Genomic DNA, 26,180 nt, shown 5'->3' on the forward strand with positions numbered 1-26,180 from the left:
AAATATGAGGGTTTTGGGGGGGTGTCTTAATTTCTTTTAAAAAAATTTTTTTTAAATTATGTTCAGTTAGCCACTGTATAGTACATCAGTAGTTTTTGATGTGGTGTTCAGTGATTCATTCATTGCGTATAACACCCAGTGCTCATTACAACACTTGCCCTCCTTAGTACCCATCACCCTGGAGAAGATATTTGCAAATGACATTACAGATAAAGGGCTGATATCCAAGATCTATAAAGAACTTCTCAAACACTCAAAAAACAAAAACCCCAGTCAAAAAGTGGGCAGAAGACATGAACAGACACTTCTGCAAAGAAGACATACAAATGGCTAACAGACGCATGAAAAAATGCTCAACATCACTAGCCATCAGGGAACTACAAATCAAAACCACAGTAAGATACCACCTTACACCGGTTAGAATGGCAAAAATTAACAAAACAGGAAACATGTTGGCAAGGATGTGGAGAAAGGGGAACCTTCTTACACTGTTGGTGGGAATGCAAACTGGTACAGCCACTCTGGAAAACAGTATGGAGGTTCCTCAAGATGTTAATTTCTTTAAAATAATAGCCTGTTTAAATTTCTGAGTGGAGTGCCAATGTGACTTTACATGGATTACTAATTGCAAAGAAAAAAATATACCAATACAATGGAGGGAACTGGTGGTCAATCCATGAATCAAGAGATCAAACATAGTTTCACTTGTATGCCACCTGATATTTTATATTAAATACACTGTTATCTATGAAGTAGTCTTATAAAAAATGTTTAATCTGAAACTTAATCAAGCCTCTAGACATAACCTTCAGTTCACAATAAATACAAAGGATAGAGGAACAAGTTAAGCCCACCTTGAGAAAAAGCAGGACAAATATGGAATCACATTATATAGGTTACTTCTTCTGAGTCTTCAAAAAATGTAAGGAGGTGGAGGGTAAATTCTTGACCAATTCTTACTAGACCCAATAAGCTGCAGTCATATAAAATATATGAGCTTAGTTTGGTTTTTGGCTTTTCAAAAAGCTGGCACTTTTAGAAGATATTCTTTAGCCAATCAGAGAAATTTGTAAATGGGCTGAATATTGTAGAACAATATAGGATTATTATTAGTGTTTTTTAGGTAACAGTGGTTTAATGGTCATCTAGAAGATTACCCTTAATTCTAAGAGTTGTATATTGACTTTTTAGAGGTGAAGTGATATCTAAAACACAGCAAAATGATATATGTAAAATATATTCAATATATATGATATATATATGCATCTGTATATATACATGTTCATATTTATGAGAGAAATATCATATATATTGAACCTAGGTGGAGGGCAAACAAACTTCATTGTAACACTGTTGTACCTTTTATGTAAATTTGAAAACTTTCAAAAACTCAAGGAAAACCTTTCCAAGTCAACCTAGGTCTTTGGCTACCAAATTGTTAAGTTTTTAATTTATTTCAGTTGTAGGGCATGTGGAATGTATGTTATCTGTATTACAGAATTTATTGTAAGAAACTTACTTCAAACTACTCTCCAATTTTTCAACAGCTGAACTCACAATATCCAATAAGGGCACAGTGTTTCTTTTTTTAAACCTTTTTTTTTTTTTTAAGATTTTATTTATTTATTTGACAGAGAGATAGAAGAGCACAAGCAGAGGGAATGGCAGAGGGAGAGGGAGAAGCAGGCTCTGCACTGAGCAGGGAGCCCGATGTGGGACTCTATCCCAGGACCCTGGGATCATGACCTGAGCCGAAGGCAGATGCTTAACCATCTGAGCCACCCAGGCGGCCGGGCACAGTGTTTCTTATTATTAATCTTCAGGGGGTTGAGCTTTGAATAAAAAAGTGTCTTGTTTAATATATTCTATGGGATTTTGTCCAGAATTAATTATCTGAAGAAAATATGGGTGAGCACTGATGCATTTTAAAAATATGCTTATAGGGTCTTCCTTCCACATGAATTTATGTATAGTAATAATGGTGATTATCATTAAAAAAACACAATACTTAGTAAGCAAATACTATGTGCCAGATGCCCCTCTAAGCATTTAAAGTTTGTGTTAAATAATCTTTACCATAACATCATTGGGTGGTAGAATAGTGATAATGGTAAAGGATGTGCCAAAGCTAAATGCTTTCTGATTCTCATTACAGCAGGAGTTTCTCACCACTATGAAATCTTTGATGTTGAGTAAGTTGATAGCAACGAGTAAAGGCCTTTCCACATTCCTTACATTTGTATGGTTTCACACCAGTATGAATTCTCTGATGTTGCCTAAGTCGATCACTACGATTAAAGGCCTTACCACATTCTTTACATTCATAGGGTTTTTCACCAGTATGAATTCTCTTATGTTGAGAAAGACCTGAGATAGAACGAAAGGCCTTCTTACATTCTTTACATATATATGGTTTCAAACCAGTGTGAATTGTCTGATGATAATTCAGTTGAGAATTAAGTCTAAAGGTTTTTCCACATTCCTTACATTCAAAGGGTTTTTCTCCTGCATGAATTGACTGATGTGTTTTAAGGTCTCCAACACGACTGAAGGCTTTCCCACATTGTTTACATTCATATGGTTTCAAATCAGTATGAATTATCTGATGTTGAATAAGGTACGAATGAAGCTTAAATGTCTTCCCACATTCTTTGCATTCATGTGGCTTCTCGCCAGTATGAATTCTTTGATGTTGTGTAAGTTGAGAGCCTCTACAGAAGGCCTTCCCACAGTCCTTACAATCATAGAGTTTCTCACTACTATGAATTCTCTTATGTTTAAGAAGGCTTGAACCCCTGCTAAAGGCCTTCCCACATTCCTTACATTCATGCGGCTTCTCGCCAGTATGACTTCTCTGATGTTCAATAAGTAGATAGCTGCGAACAAAGGCCTTTCCACATTGTTTACATTTATATGGTTTCTCACCAGAATGAATTTTCTTATGTTGATAAAGACTTGAACGATGACCAAAGGCCTTCCCACATTCCTTGCATATATAGGGTTTCACACCATGATGAACTTTCTGATGTAGGCACATATGTCGGTACAATCTAAAAGTTTCCCCACATTCCTTACATTCATAGGGTTTCAAACCGATATGAATTTTTTGATGTTCAGTAAGGTGAGAATAACGTCTAAAAGACTTCCCACATTGCTTACATTCGTAGGGTTTTACACCAGTATGAATGATCTGATGTTGAATAAGCTGTGAATAAAACCTAAAGGCCTTCTCACATCCATTACATTCATAGGGTTTTAAATCAGTGTGAATTTTTTTATGTCTAATAAAATGCTGGAGAACTATAAAGGCTTTTCCACATTCCTTACATTCATAGGGTCTCACACCATTATGGTCTCTCAAATGTTCAGTAAGGTGTGAATATTTTCTAAAGCCCCACCTACATTCCTTACATTCATAGGATTTCTCTCTAGGGTGAATTCTCTGATGTAGAGGAAGAGATATATGTTTTATAAATGTCATTTGACTAAAACATCCCATGTTAGGCCCCTGTTCTCTCCCAAATTCAATTCTGCACTGTGGGTCATTTCTGAAAATAAACCTCGTAAGGTTGAAGGTTTTACTTCTTTTCATTGTCTTCCGATGGTATGAATTTACTTCATAACTGCTTTTTTCTGAAGATAACTTGTTGGTCTCAGTTGTAAAATCAATGTCTGAAAGAAAACAAGAAAATAAAAATAAACAAAAAAACAAAAATAAACAAATAAACAAAGCTATTTTCCTATACTGGGGATGAGGAGGGGCCTTCTAGAGTAAAAATAGTGATGAATTGAGAAGTATATTCACTAGAAGTAAAAGGGTCATAAAATCCTAAAATACTGTCATGAAATTTTTAAAAAGGCAAGAAGGCCTCAGAAAATTATGAAAGTTCATATTGAGAACTATAAAGTTTGTGAGTAGGCAAAGAGAAAAAGTCAGTAGTTCTCATATTTAGTGTGGATCAAAATTATAGAGGGAGCTTCTTATATACACTACCTTTTAGATATCTGCTGAGACTGAGTGAATCAGAATCTAGAGGAGTAGGTTCTGGTCATCTACATTTCTAACATTAATCTATCAGATGGCTTTATGTAATTTTTTCAATGGTTTGTCTTTATTTTAGAATAAAACCCTAAACACATAATCATGAATAAAAAGGATCTGTCTTTTTACACAAATTCATCTCAAGCCCTTGGCCTCTTTTGTTCCCTATATACTATCCAAATGCATCTCTTCAGCTACTAAGACATATATAACCTTTCCCATTTCCTGGGGCTTCACACAGGTGCTCCACCTTTCAGAAATCCTTTTACCTAGTGCCTTTAAATTATTATCTTGCAGATTAGAAATCACTTCTTCAGAAAGGCTGCCTCTGCTAACTCCTAAGTAAATTCATATCCTTTATTCTATATTCCAACACCTAATTTTTATCTTCAAAATACTTTTCTCTATTACATATTTATTTTCTCATTTGTTTTACTACTTATTTTCTTACTCTAAAACTCAAAACTTCTTTTAACTACTACTGCAAAACAAGTCCTTACCACAAGGTAAATATTAATTGTAGGATAAAATACTGAATTTTAAAAATGAACTTGGATGAAGGTAAAAGTAAATAAGAATGAAAATTAAGGTTACTGGGGAAGGCAGCTGAGTAAAATATCCATTTAGTTTCTGAAAATTATGCAACAGTTATCCACCATCTCTCCCTGACTAATCTCTCATACCTTATTACAGTAAAATAGGTTTTCTATCATTTACCTTCTATGGCCTTTAACCATAGAAGGTTATCATTTACCAATCTATGGCCTTTAACTGTAGTGCTGCAAACTCATAGACTAAAAGGCTTACATCTAATGAAAAACTAAAGAATTAAAATGAATGAATTAAATATTAAATCAAAAATTAGAAAAAGAATGATAGTCTGCTGAAGGAAAACAGAAAAAGGGAAATGAATATAATAAAAACAAATTTTAAGTAAAATTGTACAATTAACACATGCAAACAAACCTGTAGCCTACCTATTCAAGGAACAAAAGATAGGAGGAAAATCTAAACACAATGACAGTAGGGAAACAGTCATCAATAAGGAAATAAAAAATGTTTAAGAAACCCATACAAGATAACTATGCAAATAAATTTGAGATGTACATGAAACGATGAATTTTTTGAAAATATAATTTATAAAAACTGACCCCAGTTAAATTTACTGACTTGCTTCTAACAAATAAAATATGAAAAGGGGAAAAAATAATAACTTTTCAATGAAGAAAACCGGCAGACACCGCTTTATACAAGTTTTTAAAGTTAGCACCCCACTGATAAATCATGTTGATATCATGTGCCCCTAATATACAATGAGAAGGGCACTTCTCTGGTATTCTTCCTCCAAATCCATAATCTCAGTTTAATAATAAGAAAACACCAAACACACCAAAATTTGGAGGCACTCTACTAACCAAACAGTATCTTCAAAAGTATCAAGGTCAAGAAAGAAGGAAAAACAGAAACTGTTACATTTGGAGGAAACTAAGGACACAGGATGACTAAAAGTAATGTGGTATCCTGGATTGGATCCTGAAACAGAAAAAAAGACATTAGTGCCAAAACTGGTGAAATCTAAATAAAATATTTATAGTATTGTAAAATGTTAATTTGATAGTTTTCACAAATGTACCATGGTTATGTAAGATGTTATCATTATGGGAATTATATACTGGAACTCTTTGTACCACATTTGTAAATCTTCTGTGAATCTAAAATTATTTCAAAATAAAAGTAAGACCATAACAGAAACAGATTCCAGAAGAGATGGAAAATCTAAACAGACCAATTTCCACAGAATACTTTTAAAAATTGTATATTTATCCCACAAAACGGTGATTACAATTAGCTTCCCTGTTGTCCAGGTTTCAGTCCCTGTAAACTATTTCCCACTGATGTTAATGAGGGTGCCTTAGAGAAATAGCTAATTCCTAGTCCAGGGCAGGGAAGATACAAGGTGAATCTAAGACCTCTTGTACGAGAGTGCAAAGAAACTTTCAAAGACAGAGTTAATAATTTGTGCTTTTGGTCATGTAACATTAAGAGGGATCAAATTTGCCTTCTTACCTTAAACAACTAGAAAACCAAACAAAATATATGAAACAACATTTTTCAAATATTGGAAAATAGTACAGGATAGAAATCTCCCAAGGGAGGGGAAACAAATGAAGTGTGCCCCACAAGTACCACAGCTGACTGTCTAAAGAGAATTTCTAGAAAGAAGCACATGGAGGAGAAACTAAGTGCAGCTGTATCCCCAAGTTGAGAAGACAGAGTAGAGAATTAAGGGAAAGAAGTGCAGAATTTGCAAGGCAGAGTACTAGAGAGGAGGGAGCTGCACAGAGAGATCTCTGGAGATCTGTAGAGGAATCCCCTTGATACTGTGGCTGAATGTGAATCTGGGCATCTGTATGAGGAAACTAATGAGAACAAAGAATGTACTACTAGATAGGAGTAGGCAGAACATCCCCTAGAAGTCACAAAGGGCAGGGGATAGTTCTCGTTTCCACCAACCACAGTGGAAAGGCCCCATACCACACAAGGCATCAAACATAGTCCCCAGAAGGATATTGCCTCAGTAGTGGGGCCAAGTTAGCCCTAGACTAAAAGCTGTTCTGGACCCACCCTAACAAAGCCTAAAAGCAAACCATGAAAGGATCAACAGATTCCAAATTACATACCTACATCCAAGAACAAAGCCCAAATATGTAAAAGAATATTAGAAAATCCAACATCCCAACACAGTAAACTTCACAATGTCTGGCATCTAATAAAAAATTATTAGGCATGTAAAATAGCAGGAAAGTATGACCCTTACTAGGAGAAAATTAATCAAAAGAAACACAACAAGGAATGATACAGATAATATAATTAGTAGATAAGGATATTGAAAGAGCTGTTTTTACTTTTATTTTTAAAATATTTTATTTATTTATTTATTTGAGAGAGAGGGAGAGTGAGAGAGAGCATAAGCAGGGGGAGAGGCAGTTGGAGAGGTAGAGGCAGACTTCCCTGCTGAGCAGGAAGCCAGATGTGGGGCTTGATCCCAGGACCCTGGGATCATGACCTGAGCCAAAGGCAGACGCTTAACTGACTGAGCCACCCAGGTGCCCTGTTTTGTTTTGTTTTTTTTTCTTGAGTGGAATTTTTTATAGATTAAAAATTTCTAATGATTTATTTCATTTGATTTCTCAAAGTTTTTGGCAAAATGTTTTTCAAAATACCATATTTTCAAGGCTTCATGGTTTGTAATGTGGTGCCTTTTTTCCTTACATAAATTTTTTTTTCTTGATTCATGTTGATAGAGTTGCACCACTTCTATTCATTCTTTGAGAGAACCAAATTTATACTTGTGACTTGCTCTTTTGTATGTTTGGTTTTTATTTCATTAATTTCTGTTCTTTCCTTTATTATTTCCTTTCTTCTACTTTCTTTAAGTCTGTTGTGCTCTTCTTTTCCTGGCATATCAAATGGATGATCAGCTTATTAATTTTCAATATTTCTTCTGGAATCAAAAGATCCATTGGGAGAGGAAGCTTGAAATCAAAACACATAAACAATAAGAGCCATGAAGAAGTGGTGAATTGGCCCTGAGGATCTACCACTTTTCCCCTGCAGAAACTTACTTATTCTGAGTACAGCTAGCAGTAAAGGCAGTGATTAAAAAAAAAAAAAAGGTAACTAAGAATTACCAAAACTGAAAACCAGCACCAACCCAGCTCAATCCCTGATTATATTATAGTGATCAGCCTGCCACTCTATCGATTAATAGAGGAAAGTATAAATACTCTGGTGGAAGATACCATCACCGGAAACCATTCAGTTATTTTTTTTAAAAAAAATATTTTATTTATTTATTTGAGAGACAGAGAGAGAGAGAGAGAGAGGGAGAGAAAGCAGGGGGAGAAACAGGAGGAGAGGGACAAGGAGACTTTGTGCCAAACACAGAGCCCAATCGAGCGGGGCTCAATCCCACAACCCTGAGATCATGACCTGAGCTGAAACCAAGAGTCAGATGCCCAACCGACTGAGCCACCCAAGTGCCCCCGTTCAGTTCTTTGGTACACAATATCCAGCATACAATCACAGTTACTAGTAACTTGAAGAGGAATTACCATATGATGAATAACAAGAGCAAAGAAGAAATATAAGCATGCCCACAGATGAAAAAACAGTAATGAAAGAAAGTAAATAAAGAATGAGAAGAATTTATATAAAAGTAGATGTTATAAGACAAATTGAATTTCTAGAACTGAAAAAGACAACATATGATATGAAAAACCCATCTTTATTATCATAGCAGAATACAGGTAAGTGAGCTGAAATACAGGTCAACAGAAAATAATAGAGATAAAAGGAGATATATACATGATAGAACTGTGAGATACACTCAAAAGATCTAACATAGGTATAACTGGAGTCCCAGAAGAGAGGAAAGAATGGTCAAGTATTTTTCAAAAACTGAATGAAGACTTCACTTCTCAGTAGAAACTATAAAATCACTGCAAGCCAACATTTCCATTGCTATAAGTATAAAAATAATACTAAAAAGATAATGTTCTTGATTTATTCTACACTGTAAAAATTACCAAGGTTCATTTGTAGCAAAGAGAAAACCAGGACCCCATGTTACCTGTTTTCCATGTAGGTAGACCAGCAATTAAAATGGAATATTTGTAGATATTCTGAACATACACATAATATGAAATTTGTTTTCTTTGCCATTGGCTATTCAGAAAAAATCCTAGAATTCAAACCTTTATTTTAGAAAAAGAAGGAATTGCAGGATGGGGCAGAGGGAGGTAGGAAGGTAAATGAAAGAAAAGATTCAGGTGCTGAATAGAGATGCCCATTTCCATCTAACAAAAGTCAAACTAGGCTCTGAGAATATGGAGAATATGAATATGGAGAAATTTATCTAGTTTCTCGGCATAGAGCATAAAATATACAGTGGAGAAAGCAGCTATTCCAGATAGCAGATTCTACATCACTTCAGGCAGATGTCCTTACCCAGTGAGACCAAGTTAGTATAATTCTCCAACATCACATCTCTGTACAAATCCCTCTGATAGGAATTTAGGCATTCCCACTCCTCCTGAGAGAAGTCTATGGCAACATCACTGAATGTCAATGGCACCTGAAAAGACAAACCCATGTATTATTCATAACAGTAAAGAAAAAATGTTCAAGATGGAATGACCGAATTGCAGTAAGGGGGCAATATAGAAAACAAATAAGCTGAAGTTACAAGATCATGACACGATTAGATGAGAATAAATACATTAGCTTCTGAAGTAGAGTACCAACACAGTCTTGAAGAATCCTGTTGGAGTGCACAAAATTTCTTTAAAAATAAAGGAAAACTCAAATACCTAAATGTATGAAAATGAATAAAGTAAACAGACTTTCCCAATTAAATGAAACAGTATATATAAGAACATTACCTACTATGTACCTGAATCACATACTATTAGTAAATACAAGTTCTTATGTCTTTTCTCTTCAAGGGCTATGTAAAAAGAATTGTTCATTTTTTCTCCAAAATGAATTATAAAATCTCTTACAGCTAAGATGGAGTAACATGGATTGGATTTACCCTCCCATGTGAAATAACAAAAAACATAGACAAATTGTATGAAACAATGGTTTTTGAGGCAGAAAATATTGGGTAGTGATCCCTGAAAGACAAGTAACAAATGAAGTGAGCCTTATGATTGCTGTGGCTTACTGTTAGGAGACAGTATTATTACACAATTATTAGAATGGCTAAAATTTAAGACTGACCATTTTAAGTGTTGCCGGAGATGTGAAAAAAAAATGGAACTCTCACACACTGATGGTGGGATTGTAAAATGGTAAATCACTTTGAAAAATAGTTTATTGATTTCTTAAAAAGTTAAACATCCATATTCCCCAGTCATTCCACTCCTAGTGTTTATCCAAGAGAAATGAAAACATATGTCCACACAAAGGTTTGTGCATGAAGCAGCTTTACTTCTAATAGCCAAAAAGTGGAAAGAACTCAAAAATCCATCAACAGAGGAATGGATAGACAAATTTTTGTATATACTGAGAATAGAATACTAATCAGCAATTAAATGGATGAGCTAATATATGTAACAATATGGATGAATCTTAAGATAAATATGCTAAATGAAATAAGATTAAAAAAGGACACATGATGTATGATTCTATTTATATAAAATTCTAGAAAATGCGAATTAACCTATAGTGGCAGAAAGCAGAACAGTAGTTGCCTGGGCATGAAGGGCAAGTTTGGGGGCAGGTAGGAAGGGGCAATTATAAAGGGGCATGAGAAAAAATCTGGAATGATGGATATGTTCATTATCTTGGCTGTGGTAATAGTTTCACAGGTATATACATAAGTCAAAATTTATCAAATTCTACACTTTAAATATGAGCAATTTATTGTCAATTATATTTCAATAAATCTGCTTTAAAAAGACAAAATACTTACACTTAATTATATGTCAATTATACTTCAAAAAGCTGATAAAAAGTTCCTATCTTAGGAAATGGAGTTTGTGTAAAATTAAGTAATTTTATCAAAGCATAATATATGTCAGATTATGCATCATAAGCAGTTCCTTTATTCTCACAAGTTAATGTTTTCATTTAGTCCCTCTTAAAGACATCAGATTTAATCTTTCTTAAAGTATTAGGTATTATTAATAATATTATTAAAGTAATATTAAATTTTAAAGTATTATACTATTATGATATTTAGGTTGGACACAAATTCTAACCTCTTCCCCACTGTTCAGTATCATCTACCACTTGTAGTTCTAGATGATCTTCCTTTCTACAATCCCTTACTGAACTCCTGTTCCTAGTTAGAACACACTAATGTAGGATGATCAGAACAACACTGATTTACTCAAGACCAGCAATTTCTCTTTCACTACAAAATTCTCAGTGATTTCTGTAGCCAAGGCCCTGATATCTGTCTGTCTGTCTGTCTCTCTCTCAGCAGGCACCAATAACATTTCTACCCAAACCTAAAAGCTTTCAAAGCTGAGTTCTCATCTCACACCTGAGTCTGAGACCATTCATAACCCCAAACCCCCTTATCTTCCTGGAAAACTAAGGAGAAAGTTTTCTCTCCTGTGGTCAGACAGGGCCACCATTTATTTTCCTTTCCTTTTTTTGTTGGGGGGGGAGGCAGAGGGAGAGAGAGAATCTTAAGCAGACTCCATGCCCAGCACAGAGCCCAACATGGGGCTCGATCTCACGACCCTTAGATCATGACCTGAGCCAAAATCAAGAGTCAGATGCTTAACCAACTGAGCCACCCAGGTGCCCCAGGACCATCATTTCTATAAAATAAAACCACAAACCTGACAAAGGAAGCTCAAATATTTCCTTCAAGGTACTTCACTCGTGCACTGCTCCAACACTGCTCTTGAGAAAAGACTGAACACATAGAAGATGAATAATTGAAAATCAGTTAGAAAAAAAGGGAGCAAATGAGGAGGACACCATCCTTCTCTGTGAGGGGAGAAACCATGAAATAGGGTCAGAGATACAGCTTTCCTAGGTAGGAAGTATGGGGATAAAGAATGAAAGTTTTACCTGAGTTAAAAATCATAGGATTTCAGGAGGGAGACAGACATCCACTTACCTGGGCCATGGTTTTCAAACTGCTGATCTTCCTCAGGTTTCCTCTATTAGAGAAGCCGATTTCAGAGAAGCCAGAGCTGGGAGAGGAAAAAGAGGCCTTGAGATCTGGTGTATCTCAGAACTCCAAAAATTATTTAAGGTAATATAACCTTTCTTTGTTCTTCTTTATTCCTGTTTCCCACTGTCCTTGCCCACTCTCTACCCTCCCAAACACATGAACACATGTCAGGGGATATGTGAAGTCTAGACAAACCCAAGCCCTTCCCCATACCTACAGATACAAGCCACATAAGAGTGGATACAGAACAGAGGCACTCTTGCACCAAAGCTAGATCCAGACACCCACACTGCTTTATTTCTCATACTTATCAAGCCAACTGAACCCAGCCTGGGTTGTTCAGTGATACTGAATAGATCCTCATCCAGGCCTATCTTCCAGGGTAAAGACCAAGCCACACAACAAACTGCAACAAACTTCGTGTCTTTGGGATGGACCTGGACGTGAAATCTTTTGCACCAGATAAAAGACAGAAAACAGTAGGGACCAACCTGGAAATCTTGACCACTGAAAACTGCCTGCCCATGTGAAGCCTTTCCCCTAAGCCAGAACTATGATTCCTAAGATCCTCTGGGCTAACCAGCCTGGATTTCCCGATCAGGATCTACTTTGCTGGCGTGAGTCATTCCCTGTGCCTCAGCAACCAACCCACCCGGTACCCACTAGAGAGGAGTGAATTCATTCTTACTGAAACCATATAAGCAGCACATAGATTTTTTGCAACCTTATATGTGATAGGTAGTCTATACACATTGACATTTAATTCCACAATGTAGTTATTATCTCAGTTCAACAGATGAAAAAATGAAAGTTCAAACAATTAAAGACATATCCCCATATCACAAACAATAAGTAGAAGTGATGTGTTTTGAATCGCATTTCTATAGTTATAAGGCCAATATTTCTCCAACTATTGCCTTTTAAACCCAGATTTTTTGTTCCCTTGTGTGAAACTTAAGAACAGGTAATTAAGACATCACCTATCAAAAGATTTACTAAAGAGATGTTTTTAAGTAACAAGGTACTATCATTTATAAGTATTCAATTTTCAGATTGTAAAGGTTGATGATGCACCACATATAGTAAGGTTGTAGGGAAAGGAGCATTGTTATGGTGTCCTGTAGACTTGTGAAAACCTAGGGCATTTGAGACATGTAAGCAGAATTATGCATAAGAATTTAACCATGAAAGGTGATTTCTGAATCTCCATCCAAAGGAAATAACTGTAAAATGTGCCTAGAGATGTAGAAAGGAATATGATAGATACTAGTGAAAATTTTTAAAAAACTGGAGAGAAATTTAAAGGTACTAAATCTAAAGGTACTTAGATGGGTGGTTAATTAAATAAACTATAGTGCATTCATACAGTGGAAAATGAAGTAGACTTTGAAAATGATTGTACAGACCACTGGTTCTCAATAGTGGAACATTCAGCAATGTCTGAAGACATACTTGGTTGTCAAAATGTGGGAAGGGGTGCCATTGTTTCTATTCGGTAGAGAACCAGGGATGCTGCTAAACATCCTATAACGCACAGGAAAGCCCCCCACAACAAAGAATTATCTAGCCAAAAATATCAACAGCACTAAGTTTGAAAAACCCTGAAGTAAACTCATTAAAGAAAGATAACATAATCCAGAATCTGTATATTATCCACAATGCCACCTTACAATAACAAATATTAAACATGCAAAGAAACAGGAAAAAGTTAACTGATAATCAAGAAAAAAAATCTCAGTAGAGGGTGGGAGGATGGGTTAGCCCGGTGATGGGTATTAAAGAGGGCACATTCTGCATGGAGCACTGGGTGTTATACGCAAATAATGAATCATGGAACACTACATCAAAAACTAATGATGTAATGTATGGTGATTAACATAACATAAAAAAAAATCTCAGTAGAAACAGACCCAGAAATGACCTACATAGTGGAGCTAGTGGACAAGGACTTGAAAACATTATGACTAAGATGCTAAAAATAATAGAGGAAAACATGGGCAAAATGGGGTGCAAAATGGGTTCAGTTGATAGAGCATGCTACTACTGATCTCAGGGTTGTAAGTTAAAGCCCCATGTTGGTGTAGAGCTTACTTAAAAAGTGGGGGGGGGGGAGTGCCTGGCTGGCTCAGTCAGAATACAAAATGAAGCATATCAATAGAGATTTAGAATCTTAAAGATTCACATGAACACTTTATAACTTAAAATATAATATTGAAAATTAAGAATGCATTGGGTAGTCAATGTAAAGTCAAATTAACAATAATCTTATGCAGAGAGGAAAAAAGGAAAGAACAGAGCAAAATACAAAAGAAATATAGGAGACAGGGTGCCTGGGTGGCTCAGTTGGTTGGGCGACTGCCTTCGGCTCAGGTCATGATCCTGGAGGCCCGGGATCGAGTCCCGCATCGGGCTCCCTGCTCAGCAGGGAGTCTGCTTCTCCCTCTGACCCTCCCCCCTCTCATGCTCTCTCTCTGTCTCATTCTCTCTCTCAAATAAATAAATAAAATCTTTAAAAAAAAAAGAAATATAGGAGACAGTCAAACCATGAAATTGGAAACCTAAAAATATAGGACAGAAAATTTATTTGAAGAAATAATGGACAAAAACATCACAAATCTCATGAAATGTTTCGATACATAAATTAAAAACTCATCAAACCTAACCAGATAAAATAAGGAAATCCATACCTAGGCACAGTGTAGCCAAACTGTTGAAAAACAAAGTTTACAAATATATCATAATAGTATGTATTTAAAAAAAAAGCCTGGTGATGGGTATTAAGGAGGGCACGTACTGCATGGAGCACTGGGTGTTATACACAAACAATGAATCATGGAACACTACATCAGAAACTAATGATGTACTGTATGGTGACTAACATAATAAGATAAGATAAATAAAATAATAAAATATAGGGCGCCTGGGTGGCTCAGTTGGTTAAGCGACTGCCTTCGGCTCAGGTCATGATCCTGGAGTCCCGGGATCGAGTCCCGCATCGGGCTCCCTGCTCAGCAGGGAGTCTGCTTCTCCCTCTGACCCTCCCCCCTCTCATGTGCTCTCTCTCTCTCTCTCTCTCTCTCTCTCAAATAAATAAATAAAATCTTAAAAAAATAATAATAATAATAATAAAATATAAAATAAAATAGAGTATCAGTTATAAGAAAAAGTTCATATCTCAATAGAAACTACAGTGGCCTGAAGAATGGAATTATATCTTTAAAGTATTGAAAGAAAAAAATGACAACTGTTAATTTTATACCTGGAGAAAATATCTTTCATAAATGAAAGTGAAAGAAAGATCTTTTCTAACAAAAGCTTAGACAATTTCTTATTAACAGACCTACAATATGAGAAATACTAAAGGACAGCAGTCAGACTAAAGGCAAATAATCCCAGGTGGAAGCATGTGCAAAAAACTATGACATAGTAAATATATGACTAATATGACTAAACAAATGGACTGTTTAAAGCAACAAAAATAATAATTCTTGTGGCGCTTGTAATATAGGAAGAAGAAATGACAATACTAGCATAAATAGCATAAATAGCATTAAAATGTTCTTATATTATTTGATATGTAGTAAAAGCCCTAATTTAAGGGAGACTGTCTCAAAGATGCATTCTATAATAGCTCAGTTAACTACTAAAAGAATTATACAAAGATGTACAACCGGAAAAACCTAATAGAAGAGATAAAATGAAATAATAAAAATACCTGATTAATACAAAAGAAGACAGGAAAAGAGGAATAAAGAAATAAAGAATGAACAGGACAAACAAAATATATTTCAAGATGACAGATTTAAACCAAATTTTATCAGTAATTGTAGTAAAATGTAAATGTACTAAACATTGCAATTAAAATCTAAGATTGTCAGATTAGATTAAAAAGAAAAACAGGATCAATTATGCTGCTTATAAGAAATATACTTTAAACACAAAGACAAATATGTGAGACAGTAATAAGAAAAATGCTAGTATTAGTGTATTAATAACAGATACAATAGGCTTCAATGCAAGAAGTATTAAAAGTAATAGAGACATTCATACAATTCAAGAAGAATATAATGGTAGTCCTACATTTCTTATCTACCTAATAACATAGCTTTAAAATACATAAAGCAAAAGTCAACAAAATTAAAGGATAGACAAAGTTATAATTGAAGTTTGAGAGTTTAGTACCCTCCACTGGTAACCAATAACAGGAAGAGAAAAAAAAAGTCAGCAGGGCCATAGAAGTTTGAACAAGATTAATCAAATTGACCTAATTGAACATTATACTCCCAAACTATAGGCTATATGTTCTTTTCAAATGCTCACAATATATTTATCAGAATATTCTGGGCCATAAAACAAGCATCTATAGATTTCAAATAATTAATATCAAAAAGAATGCATATATTCTGAAGCCCTTGGAATTAATTTAGAACTTAAAAACAGATATTTCTCAAATGTTTCCAAATATAAAAAGTTCACTTCTAAATAAGTATAGGTACAAACAATGAATCATGGAACACTACATCAACAACTAATGATGTACTATATGGTGACTAACATAGCATAATAATAAAAAAATAAATCAAAGGAAAAAAATAAATAAGTATAGGTCAAAAACCAAATCATAATATGGAAACCAGAAAATATTTTGAGCTGAATGATCATGAAAGTATGACATAACAAGTCTTGTGAGATGCAATCCAACCAATGCTTACAAAGACATTTTTAGCTTTAAATATATTTTTGTTTTGTTTTTTATAAATGCTGCAGATAAATGCCATTCATTGTTTAATCTCCATCATAGTTGTTAGGTGTACTACAGATATATTGACATAGCAAGTAAATTAGTAGTGAAATTATGATGGAAATCCTTTGTCAAATTATGTCCATGCTAAATAAATCTGGAATTTATTTTCTCCCAGTGGATAGCATGAGCATTTTTTAAAATTTTTATTGTTATGTTAATCACCATACATTACCTGATTAGTTTTTGATGTAGTGTTCCATGATTCATTGTTTGTGTATAACACCCAGTGCTCCATGCAGAACGTACCCTCTTTATTTTTTATTTATTTATTTGTTTATTTTTTAAAAAGATTTTATTTATTTATTTGAGAGAGAGAGAGAGCACAAGAGGGGGGAGCGAGAGAGGGAGAAGCAGACTCCCTGCTGAGCAGGGAGCCCGATGCGGGACCCGATCCCGGGACTCCAGGATCATGACCTGAGCCGAAGGCAGTTGCTTAACCAACTGAGCCACCCAGGCGCCCTGAACGTGCCCTCTTTAATACCCATCACCAGGCTAACCCATCCTCCCCCGCCCCCTAGAAGCCTCAGTTTGTTTTTCAGAGTCCATCATCTCTCATGGTTCGTCTAACATGAGCATTTGTAATAATTGTCCTCTTATTTTCTTCTTTCTTTTAAATATTCTTTGACCTACTTCATCCAAACATAAATGTATGTATTATCAAAGTAGAAAGGTTAAAAATCAATGATCTACCTTTGGAAGCTAGAAAAAGAAAAGCACATTTAGTCTATAGAAAGTAGAGCATACTAAAAGAAACCAGTCACATAAAAAACCCAGATATACAACAAAGAAAAATCAATAAAGCCAAAAACTATTTCATTGATTAGATAAAATTGATAAATCTCTCACTATGCTAGTCAAGAAAATAAATGCCAATATCAGGAATATGAAAGGAGATATCACTACATATATTACAGACATTAAATTGGTAACAAATTTCATGAACAACTTTATGACAATAAACTTGAGAATATAGATGAAATTTTAAAATTCCTTGAAAACACAATTTAACTGAACTGATATGAAAATGGAAAATCTGAATATTGTTATATTCACTAAAGAAATAAAATCTTTATTAAGGACTTTCCCATATATGTCTGGTCCAGAGGCTTCAGTGGCAAATTCTCCCAAACATTTAAGGAACTAAAAATACAAGTCAAACTCAGTATCTTCTAGAAAATAGAAAAAAATGGACCATGTCATGAGGCATAACTGTGATATCAAAACCTGACAGGGACATTAATTACATGAAAAGAAAATTACAATACATCTCTCATGAACATAGATGTAAGCATATTAAACCAAATATTACAGGTGATATAGAGGGCAAGAGAAATTTAGTCTAGAAATATAAAGGTCATTTAATTTCCAAAAAATCAATCAACATAACCTTCCAACCTTAAATAAAAAAAAATGGAGAAAGCCATTCATACATTTCATTAGATGCAGAAACTGATAATATTCAACCACGGTTCATGATAAAAATTCTCAGCAAACTAGGAAAAGAAGGGAACTTCTTTAATTTGATAAAGGGGATCTACAGAGTAAAACTACAGCTATAATTATATGAGAGGTGAAATATGGATCACTGTCCTTCTGAGTTCAGGAACAAGGCAAGTTTGTCCATTTTTACCACTTCTACTAAATTTTGTACTGTAAGACCAATCCAATACCATAAGGAAAAAAAGTGAAATGAAAGGTATGAAGGTTAGAAAAAAAAGAAGTAAAACTATCTTTATTTGCAGATAACATGATTTTGAAAAAAATTTCAGTTCTACAATCTATTAGAATAAGTGAATTTATTAGCAAGATTGTTGAATAAAAGGTCAAAGTATAAAACAATTACTTGTATTAAAGCAAAGTTACTGGAAAATGAAATTTTAAAATCCCAACAGTTTATAAAAAAATCTAAAAAGTACAACGTTTTGGAATAAATCTAACAAAAGAAGGACAAGACTTTTAGACTGAAAACACCAAAACATTAAGGGACTAAAGAAGAATTAAACAAATGGAAACATAGTCTATGTTTATGAATTGGAAGACTCAATTTTAACTATCAGTTCTCTCTAAATTGATCTATTGATTTGATGCATCTCCAACAATATCAGCAGGGTTTTTTTTTTTTTGAGAAAATTAAAATTAACTTGTTCTTATAATTATATGGAAATGCAAAGAACCCAGAAGAGTCAGGGCAATTGTGAAGAACAAAGTTGTCAAAATCACATTAGATATCAAGATGTGATATAAAGCTACTGTAATTAAAACAGTGATACTGACATAGGATTGACAAACAGACCAAGAGAATAGAGAGTCCAGAAAGAGACTTGCACATATATAGTCACAGTTTTCACAAAAAAAAAGTCTGACTGCAATTTAGAGCAGAAAGGATAGTCAGTATTTTTCAACAAAAGGTACCTGAGTAATTGGCTATCTGTGTGCAAAAACTGATTTTCACTCTGATCCCACTACATACACAGATATAAATCCAAGATGGATCATACACCTAAATTTGAAAACTGAAACAATAAACCTGGAAGAAGAAACAGGAAAATATCTTCATGATCATGGCTATGCAAAATTCTTTTTTTGGTTTAATTTTTATTTTCACTTATTTTAGACTTAGAGAAAAGTTGCAAGAGGAGTAGAGAGAGTTCTTTTTACCCCTGACCCTAATGTTAACATCTTACATAGGACAATTATCAAAACCAGGAAATTAACATTGGTACAATACTATGGATGGCATATCTTATTCAAATATTACCAGTTTTTCACACTAATGTCCTTTTCTTTTCCAGGATCCTATACATGATCCCACATTGCATTTAGCTGTTATTTCTCCTTAGTCTCTTCCAATCTCCAAAGTCTTCTTATGGTAATAGTTTTCTTTCTTTTTTTTTTTTTTTTTAAAGAATTTATTTATTTATTTGACAGAGAGAGACACAGCGAGAGAGGGAACACAAGCAGGGAGAGTGGGAGAGGGAAAAGCAGGCCTCCCGCGGAGCAGGGAGCCCGATTCAGGGCTCGATCCCAGGACCCTGGGATCGTGACCTGAGCCGAAGGCAGATGCTTAAGGACTGAGCCACCCAGACGCCCCTTTATGGTAATAGTTTTCAACTGCTGCCATAACAAACTACCACAAATTTAGCTTAAAACAACACATATTTATCATCTCACAATTTTTGTGGACCCAGAGTCTGCACACAGTTTAGCTGGATGCTCCCCTTAGGCTGATCTCATAAACTGCAAACAAGGTTTTCACTGGGCTGTGTTTTCATTCAGAGGTTCAACTGGGGAAGAATCCACTTCAGAGTTCATTCAAATTGTTGGCAGAATTAATTTCTTTGCAGCTATGGGACTGAGGGCCCCTTTTTGCTGGCTGTCCACTGGTGGACACCCTTAGGTCCTAGAGGCCACCTGCAGTTTCTGGCAACATAGGCTTCTCCAGCATTGCCACTTACTTCATCAAGCCCACAAAGAGAATCTTTAGCTCTAGTCTGCTATAATGGGGTCTTACATGACATAACATAATCGCAACAGTGACATACCATTTCTTTTACCATATAAAATAACCTTACCACGGGAGTGACATCCCCCTCACCTTTGCCATTTTCTATTGGTTAAAAGCAAGTAACAGGTTCTGCTTGCACTCCAGGGGTGGGGATTATACTATGGCACAGACACCAGCAGGCGGCAATCACGTGGTCACTATAAAGTCTGGCCACCACACCTATCTTCATGACCTTTTCATTTTGGAGGAGTACCAATCATTTATTTTGTCAAATATCCTCCACTTGGTTTTTCTAATATTTTTGTAACTGGAATTTGGTTGTACACTTTTGGCAGTACCACGATGGTGTTGTGTCCTTCTCTTTGTATCATAAGACAGGGCTAATGACAGCAATGGCTTGATTAACCTCATTGTTAACCTCAATGGCTTGATTAAACTGCTTTCTGCTGGGTTTCTCTACTGTAAACTTACTATCTTTCCCTTTGTAGTTAATAAGCATCTTGGGTAGTGGGAAATATTTTGACACTGTGCAAATCCTTTTTCTCCTCAAATTCTCACTCACTAATTTTAGCATCTATCAGTTGTTTGTGTCTGAAACAACTATTACTGTGGTGTTTGCCTAAACGGCCACTTTCTGTGTCCCTCTTTCCTTCTACATTTAACAACTGGAATTCTACCGTAAGGAAGAGCTGTCCCTTCTTCCCCAAGAAAAGATGTTTTAAACAGAACAAAAATGCAATAACCATAAAAGAAAAAAATTGGTAAATAGCTCGTTAAAATTATGAACTTCTTTGCTATATCATTAAGAAAGTAAGAAGCTATAGGCTAATGAAAGACATTCTTTCTCTATTTCTTTCTCTTTCCACACACACACACAGGCATACATACATGTTTATACACACTCACAAAGGACTTGTATTCAAAATATACATAAAATTCCTACAAATCAATATGAAAATGACAAAAAAAGACTAAAAAATGGACAAAAGATTTGAATAGACACTTCATAAGAGTATATCAAAATGGGCAGTATCATATGAAAAGATGCTTACATCATTACTTATCAGAAAAATGAAAATTAAAATCACAACGAGATACTACTACACAGACATCAGAATGACTAAAGTTAAAATGATTAACAATAGCAAGTGATGGCCAGTTTGAGAAGTAACTATATCTTGCAGGGAGTGCAAATTAAGTCAGCCACTTCCACCCTTAAGTATATATCCAGGGAAAACATGAACATATGCCCACAAAAAAACTTGAGTTTTTTGAGTACAAAAACTTGAGTACAAGAGTGTTCATAGAAGGTTTATTCATAATAGTCAAATACAGGGAACAACCCATCATCATGAGAATGAATAAAAAAAAGTGTGGTATGGTCACACAAGGAAGTTTTCATAATGTGATCATATTCTGGCAGGGCTGCTAGAGACAGAATGATGTCTCTTCCTATGAACTCCCAAAGCAGGTCACCTGGATTTCTCTAGTGACATCTCACATCTTCTATCTTACTTATTCCTATTTTGATTTCATTTCCTTGGTGGATAACAGGTCATTTGAGGAGAGCAACTATGTCTTTTTGTCATTATATTCCAATGAGTACAAGCATATTGATATATTGTAAATATCTGGTATCTGACTTAAATTTCAAAACTAGAAATTCATCCTTAGGGAATGACTGTAAAAGGACATAAAGATCTATGCGTAATGATGTTCATTATAGACTAATTTAGTTGGGAGTCAAAAATTAGAAACATAACAGCTAATAGTAGGCAACAGGTTAAATAAATTATGGACAAAAGGGCTTGAGGGCCCTGAAAAGGGTGATCCATCTGCATGGCCTCACACACAATTCACAGATACGTCACTAATAGGCAGGACATTTCAGCGAAGGAAAAGAAAGGGTCTCATATCTTTAAAATTCAAGTGTATTTAATGAATGATGAGGACACACAAACTCACCTGAACTTTAACTTTTTGATGTGTAACAAAAATTCTTTTTTCTCTCAGTATCCTCTTTTTTTCTTTAGAGACAGGCAGCACTGGGAAAAGAGAAGGCAATCCTGAAACATCAGGCTTTTCTTGGATAGCACAGTAACTTAGAAAACACACTCCATGACCACACCCTGTCACCTAACCCCCCCTCCCCCCCCCCCGCCCCACAACCAGTATAAGAGTAGAAAGGATACTGGAATAGTGTTGACCTTCCCAGGATGAGAGAGGCCAGGGTCACTGATGTTCAGGGAGAAATCGGTCTCTAATTCACAGCAGGTTCTTGGGGCCACAGTTCTGGAAATGCTGTGGTTATGAAACATGTAACTGACCTTCAGGAGCTTCCAAGGGGGAACCTTCCAGGAGGGAATCCTACTCCTGGGACCTTATCAGGTCTTCCCAGAAGCCTGCCTTGAGGCCGATTGCAGCTTCAAAATATCTCATCTCAAGATCAAGTCTGTGTCATCTTGCTGTGATTCTCCATTCTTCCATTCTAAGGCTCAGGATCTGACTTCCCTCTTTTATCCGCGGCGGAGGGCGGACAGGGCGGAGGACCCGCGGAGCCTAGAGCCATGAGTTCCAGTGACAACCCACACGGCCACACAACCGTCGCTCACCCATAAGCCACGAAGTTAATTAAATAAGCACAATCAAGTATCTGATACACAAGCGCAGACGCCGTCATGGAGACACGTTGTCACGGTGTCACACATACACACAGACTCACACACGTCTCTCATAGGAACACAAATCTCTGCTGTTCACGTAGACACAGGCCTGAGACTCCGGGCTCCACACGCCCTGTCAGTTCCCAGATTGTCCTCGCCTGGAGAGCCTCTCACCCCATCCAAGGATTGCCGTCGGGCTCCGGTCAGAAACTGTGGATGCCTCCGCTGATTTTTATCTTTGGATAGGTCCTACTCACCACGTAGTGACCACAGCTGCTCGGACACCGGAAAAGGACCCAGGGGTCGAGGTGGGTGCGAGCCCGGTGGCTTCTGGGAAATGCAGTCCCGCCGGCTGGGAGCCGGAGATGCGGTCGCTAGTGCTCGGAGTGCGCAGGCGCAGGCGTGTGCCGGCGGGGCGCAGAGGATGAGCCGACCTGTGGAGGACCGTATTCTCAGGTGGTTCTACACGGGTGAGGGAAGCGAGTGGAATGTGAGTCCAGGCTGTAGAAAACAGAGCAAGGGTAGCGGACGCCAGAGCCTCGACCCTGCCTGCGGGAAGTGGAGGTAGCGAGCTCCTGGGTACAGTGGTTCTGTACTCCAGATGCGAGTTCTGTGAGGGGACCAGAACTTCTGTCTTTCGCACCCCAGGGTAGCACCAGCGCCTGGAGTAGAGCCAGGAGCACAGCAGGTGTTAGGTATGCATTTATTTTATTTTTAAAAATACTGTATGTATTTATTTGAGAGTGAAAGAGAGCGCGAGCTTGAGCGGGGGGAGGGGCAGAGGGCGAGAGAGAAGCAGACTCCCCGCCGAGCAGGGAGCCCCAAGCGGGGCTGGATCCCGGGACTCTGGGATCAAGACCTGAGCCGAAGGCAGACGCTTAACCGACTAAGCCGCCCAGGCGTCCCTATGCATTTGTTTTAAAGAAGCAGTGACTCGGCAGGTATAGGTGTGTTTGGGTTTTCATTCTTTGTGACACCGTGGAACCCATTGTGTGTCTGTAACTGTGTGTGTGTGGGGGGGGGCGGGGGGGTATTGTGTTCCTGGTTGTGATTTGTTTCAGAGTTTGTTCTCTGGATGTGATAGTGCCTTGTATGTCAGATTTTGAGGTTATATAAAACTTATTAAGCCCTGTTCCTCCTCACACCTACATTCCAACCCCCAAATTCTTCATGCCCAGTAAGTTCTTTCCATTAACAATGAGTCTCGGTGACTTTTGTCCAAGACACATCCTAGAAGGGCTGACTCATTCATGAGGCACAATGGCAAAATGCCTAGGGCCCACAATACTTTTGGAGGCACACAAAAAGTCTTGTATTTATTTATTTATTTATTGTTATTTTTTTATTTTATTTTTTTTAAGTCTTTAAAGTCATAATTAAGCAAATGTTTGTCAAAGAAACGTTAATATTTAATTTATTATTATTACTATACCTAAACAATCATAAAATACAATTTTTATTTTCTTTTTTTTAAGGAAGAAGGGGCCCATGAAAGTCATAATGCAGCCCGGCATCTTAGTCAAATCAAACCAGATTTCTATCCATCTTAATACCTCTTCCAGCTCCCCAATGGGACTTGGGAATACAGCACCATACCCTCCGACTTTAGGTGCAACTGCCTGTGAGCTCTGAGCTTCTCTCATGAGAGCCCCTCCATGGCCCCAGTATGGAGTGCAACATTTCCTTCCCCAGCTGCCTGAGTACCTTGAAAGTGAAGTTTGGAACATGTTTTTCAGTCTCCTAAAATTTTTTTCTTTCCCAGACTCTTGGGGAATAGGCAATAAAAAGTTTGAGTGCCTTTGTGACTGTGTATGGAATTATATAATATGATGCATTTTTTTGAGGCCTATTAGATTGTGACTTTAGCTATGAGATTATATGTTTTTATCTGTATGACTTAAAATTTATGTGATATTTTGAAAGATATGCTTTTCTTATGTGTGCGTTCTGTAGATACTGTAAATGTGAATCCCGGTGTGAACAGACTTGTGTGAGGAGCTGCATGACTTTGAGCTGGATATGTATGATTTTGATTATATGATTATAAAATCCTGTGATATTAAGACTGTGTATATTTGTGAGTGACCATAAACCTTTTTACTCTTCTCAGCAATGAAATAAAGAGAGGAATATTACATCTTTTCGGAGCAATAACTTTAAGATTTGGGTAAAAGAGGATTTGTCATTTATCTGTCAAATCATTTGGATATTTTATGTTCAGATAGATTTTTTTCAAGGGGAAGAATACAAATCAGCATATCTTTCACAAAAGAGGGAATTCATAGTCACATGCTCTGTATGCAAGAGGTTGCAGCTTTTGTGTCTGTCTTCTGTCCCAGAGGTAAGCTTCCATTCTCCTAAGCTGTGAAGGAATTTTTATAGTTAAGTTTGAAAAGTCCTGGACTAAAGACATAATTTATACATAGAGAGGCAGTTTGGCTTAGAGCAGATAAGTAGGACTAGGATTAGGGAGTCATGTCCTGAATTCTGTGTCAGGCATCATTGTTATTTCTATTTGCTGAAGAGAAAACTGATTCAGAGAAGACTGCCTGTTTAAGACCATTCAATTTGTCAACAGAGAACTACTTGCCATACTTCAAATTATAGGTAATTAATACATTGTTACCAGTAATCCAGTGAAATGCAAAATTAGAGTTTTAGTTCCTGTGTAAGGCCTTATCACAATTAAAAAATGTTAACTTTGAATGTCAAAGTGGTCATTATCAGTGATAATAGTTTTATTTTGGTGTTCTCTTTCTTTACATTGACTTTTAAAGTTATATTTCCTTCAATTTTTAATAAAATACTAAATACCTCAGTATGCATTTCTGTAGGCTGTAGTTCCTATAGTGCCTATAACTGTCCACTGTGAGTTGGGTTCTCTCAGACCCACCAAGTCATAACCGCCCACTGTAGACAAAAGTGGTACATCTGGAATCAAGCATTTTCAGGACCAGAGTGCACAAGCAGGTCACATGAATATGTAACCCAGGCTCCATTTCATTCACCATGGTTGCATCAGTACCTCTCCCTCAGCTCATAAATGTATGTATGGCTTCATGGGGGATCATTTATGACCAGCTGATAGAGGAGGAAAAATTTGATTCACATATTCATCCATTCAGTATACAAGCCAGAAATAGATGGACAGTACACTATAGCACCATTCAGGAGTGGCCCTGAAAATTCTCCCAGTGGAGTAAGAATTTTATGAGTATATCAGGGCTCCTGGGTGGCTCAGTTGTTAAGTGTCTGCCTTCGGCTCAGGTCATGGTCCCAGGGTCCTGGGATCGAGCCCCACGTCGGGCTCCCTGCTCAGCAGGAAACCTACTTCTCCCTCTCCCACTCCCCCTGCTTGTGTTCCTGCTCTCACTATCCCTCTCTCTGTCAAATAAATAAATAAAATCTTAAAAAAAAATAATTTTATCAGTATATGTGGTAATTCCCTTTGTGTGAAAGGAAAAGTG

The 26,180-nt window shown here is 36.4% G+C and overlaps 1 protein-coding gene and 1 long non-coding RNA gene across 3 annotated transcripts; one reads left to right on the plus strand and one right to left on the minus strand.

Moving 5' to 3' along the window:
* Nucleotides 1-1,595: 1,595 nt before the first annotated feature.
* On the minus strand, nt 1,596-22,508 carry ZNF404 (zinc finger protein 404). 2 transcript variants are annotated; one of them, XM_036093652.2, is made up of 6 exons: nt 22,378-22,508; nt 22,016-22,095; nt 11,685-11,760; nt 11,401-11,476; nt 9,053-9,179; nt 1,596-3,672 (listed from the first exon to the last, which is right to left on the minus strand). In XM_036093652.2, the coding sequence occupies exons 5-6, from the start codon at nt 9,084-9,086 to the stop codon at nt 2,150-2,152; spliced, it is 1,557 nt and encodes a 518-aa protein (XP_035949545.2). In that variant the 5' UTR covers nt 9,087-9,179; nt 11,401-11,476; nt 11,685-11,760; nt 22,016-22,095; nt 22,378-22,508; the 3' UTR covers nt 1,596-2,149. The 2 variants fall into 2 exon arrangements, with proteins under 2 accessions (XP_035949545.2, XP_035949544.2); XM_036093651.2 differs by lacking the exon at nt 11,401-11,476.
* Nucleotides 22,509-23,000: 492 nt separating this feature from the next.
* LOC118536658 (uncharacterized) lies at nt 23,001-24,848 on the plus strand. The gene is made up of 2 exons (XR_004917784.2): nt 23,001-23,408; nt 24,189-24,848. It is a non-coding gene; the product is annotated as an uncharacterized LOC118536658 (long non-coding RNA).
* Nucleotides 24,849-26,180: the final 1,332 nt, after the last annotated feature.

This window comes from Halichoerus grypus, chromosome 15 (genome assembly GCF_964656455.1).
Source record: "Halichoerus grypus chromosome 15, mHalGry1.hap1.1, whole genome shotgun sequence".
NCBI lineage: Eukaryota > Metazoa > Chordata > Mammalia > Carnivora > Phocidae > Halichoerus > Halichoerus grypus.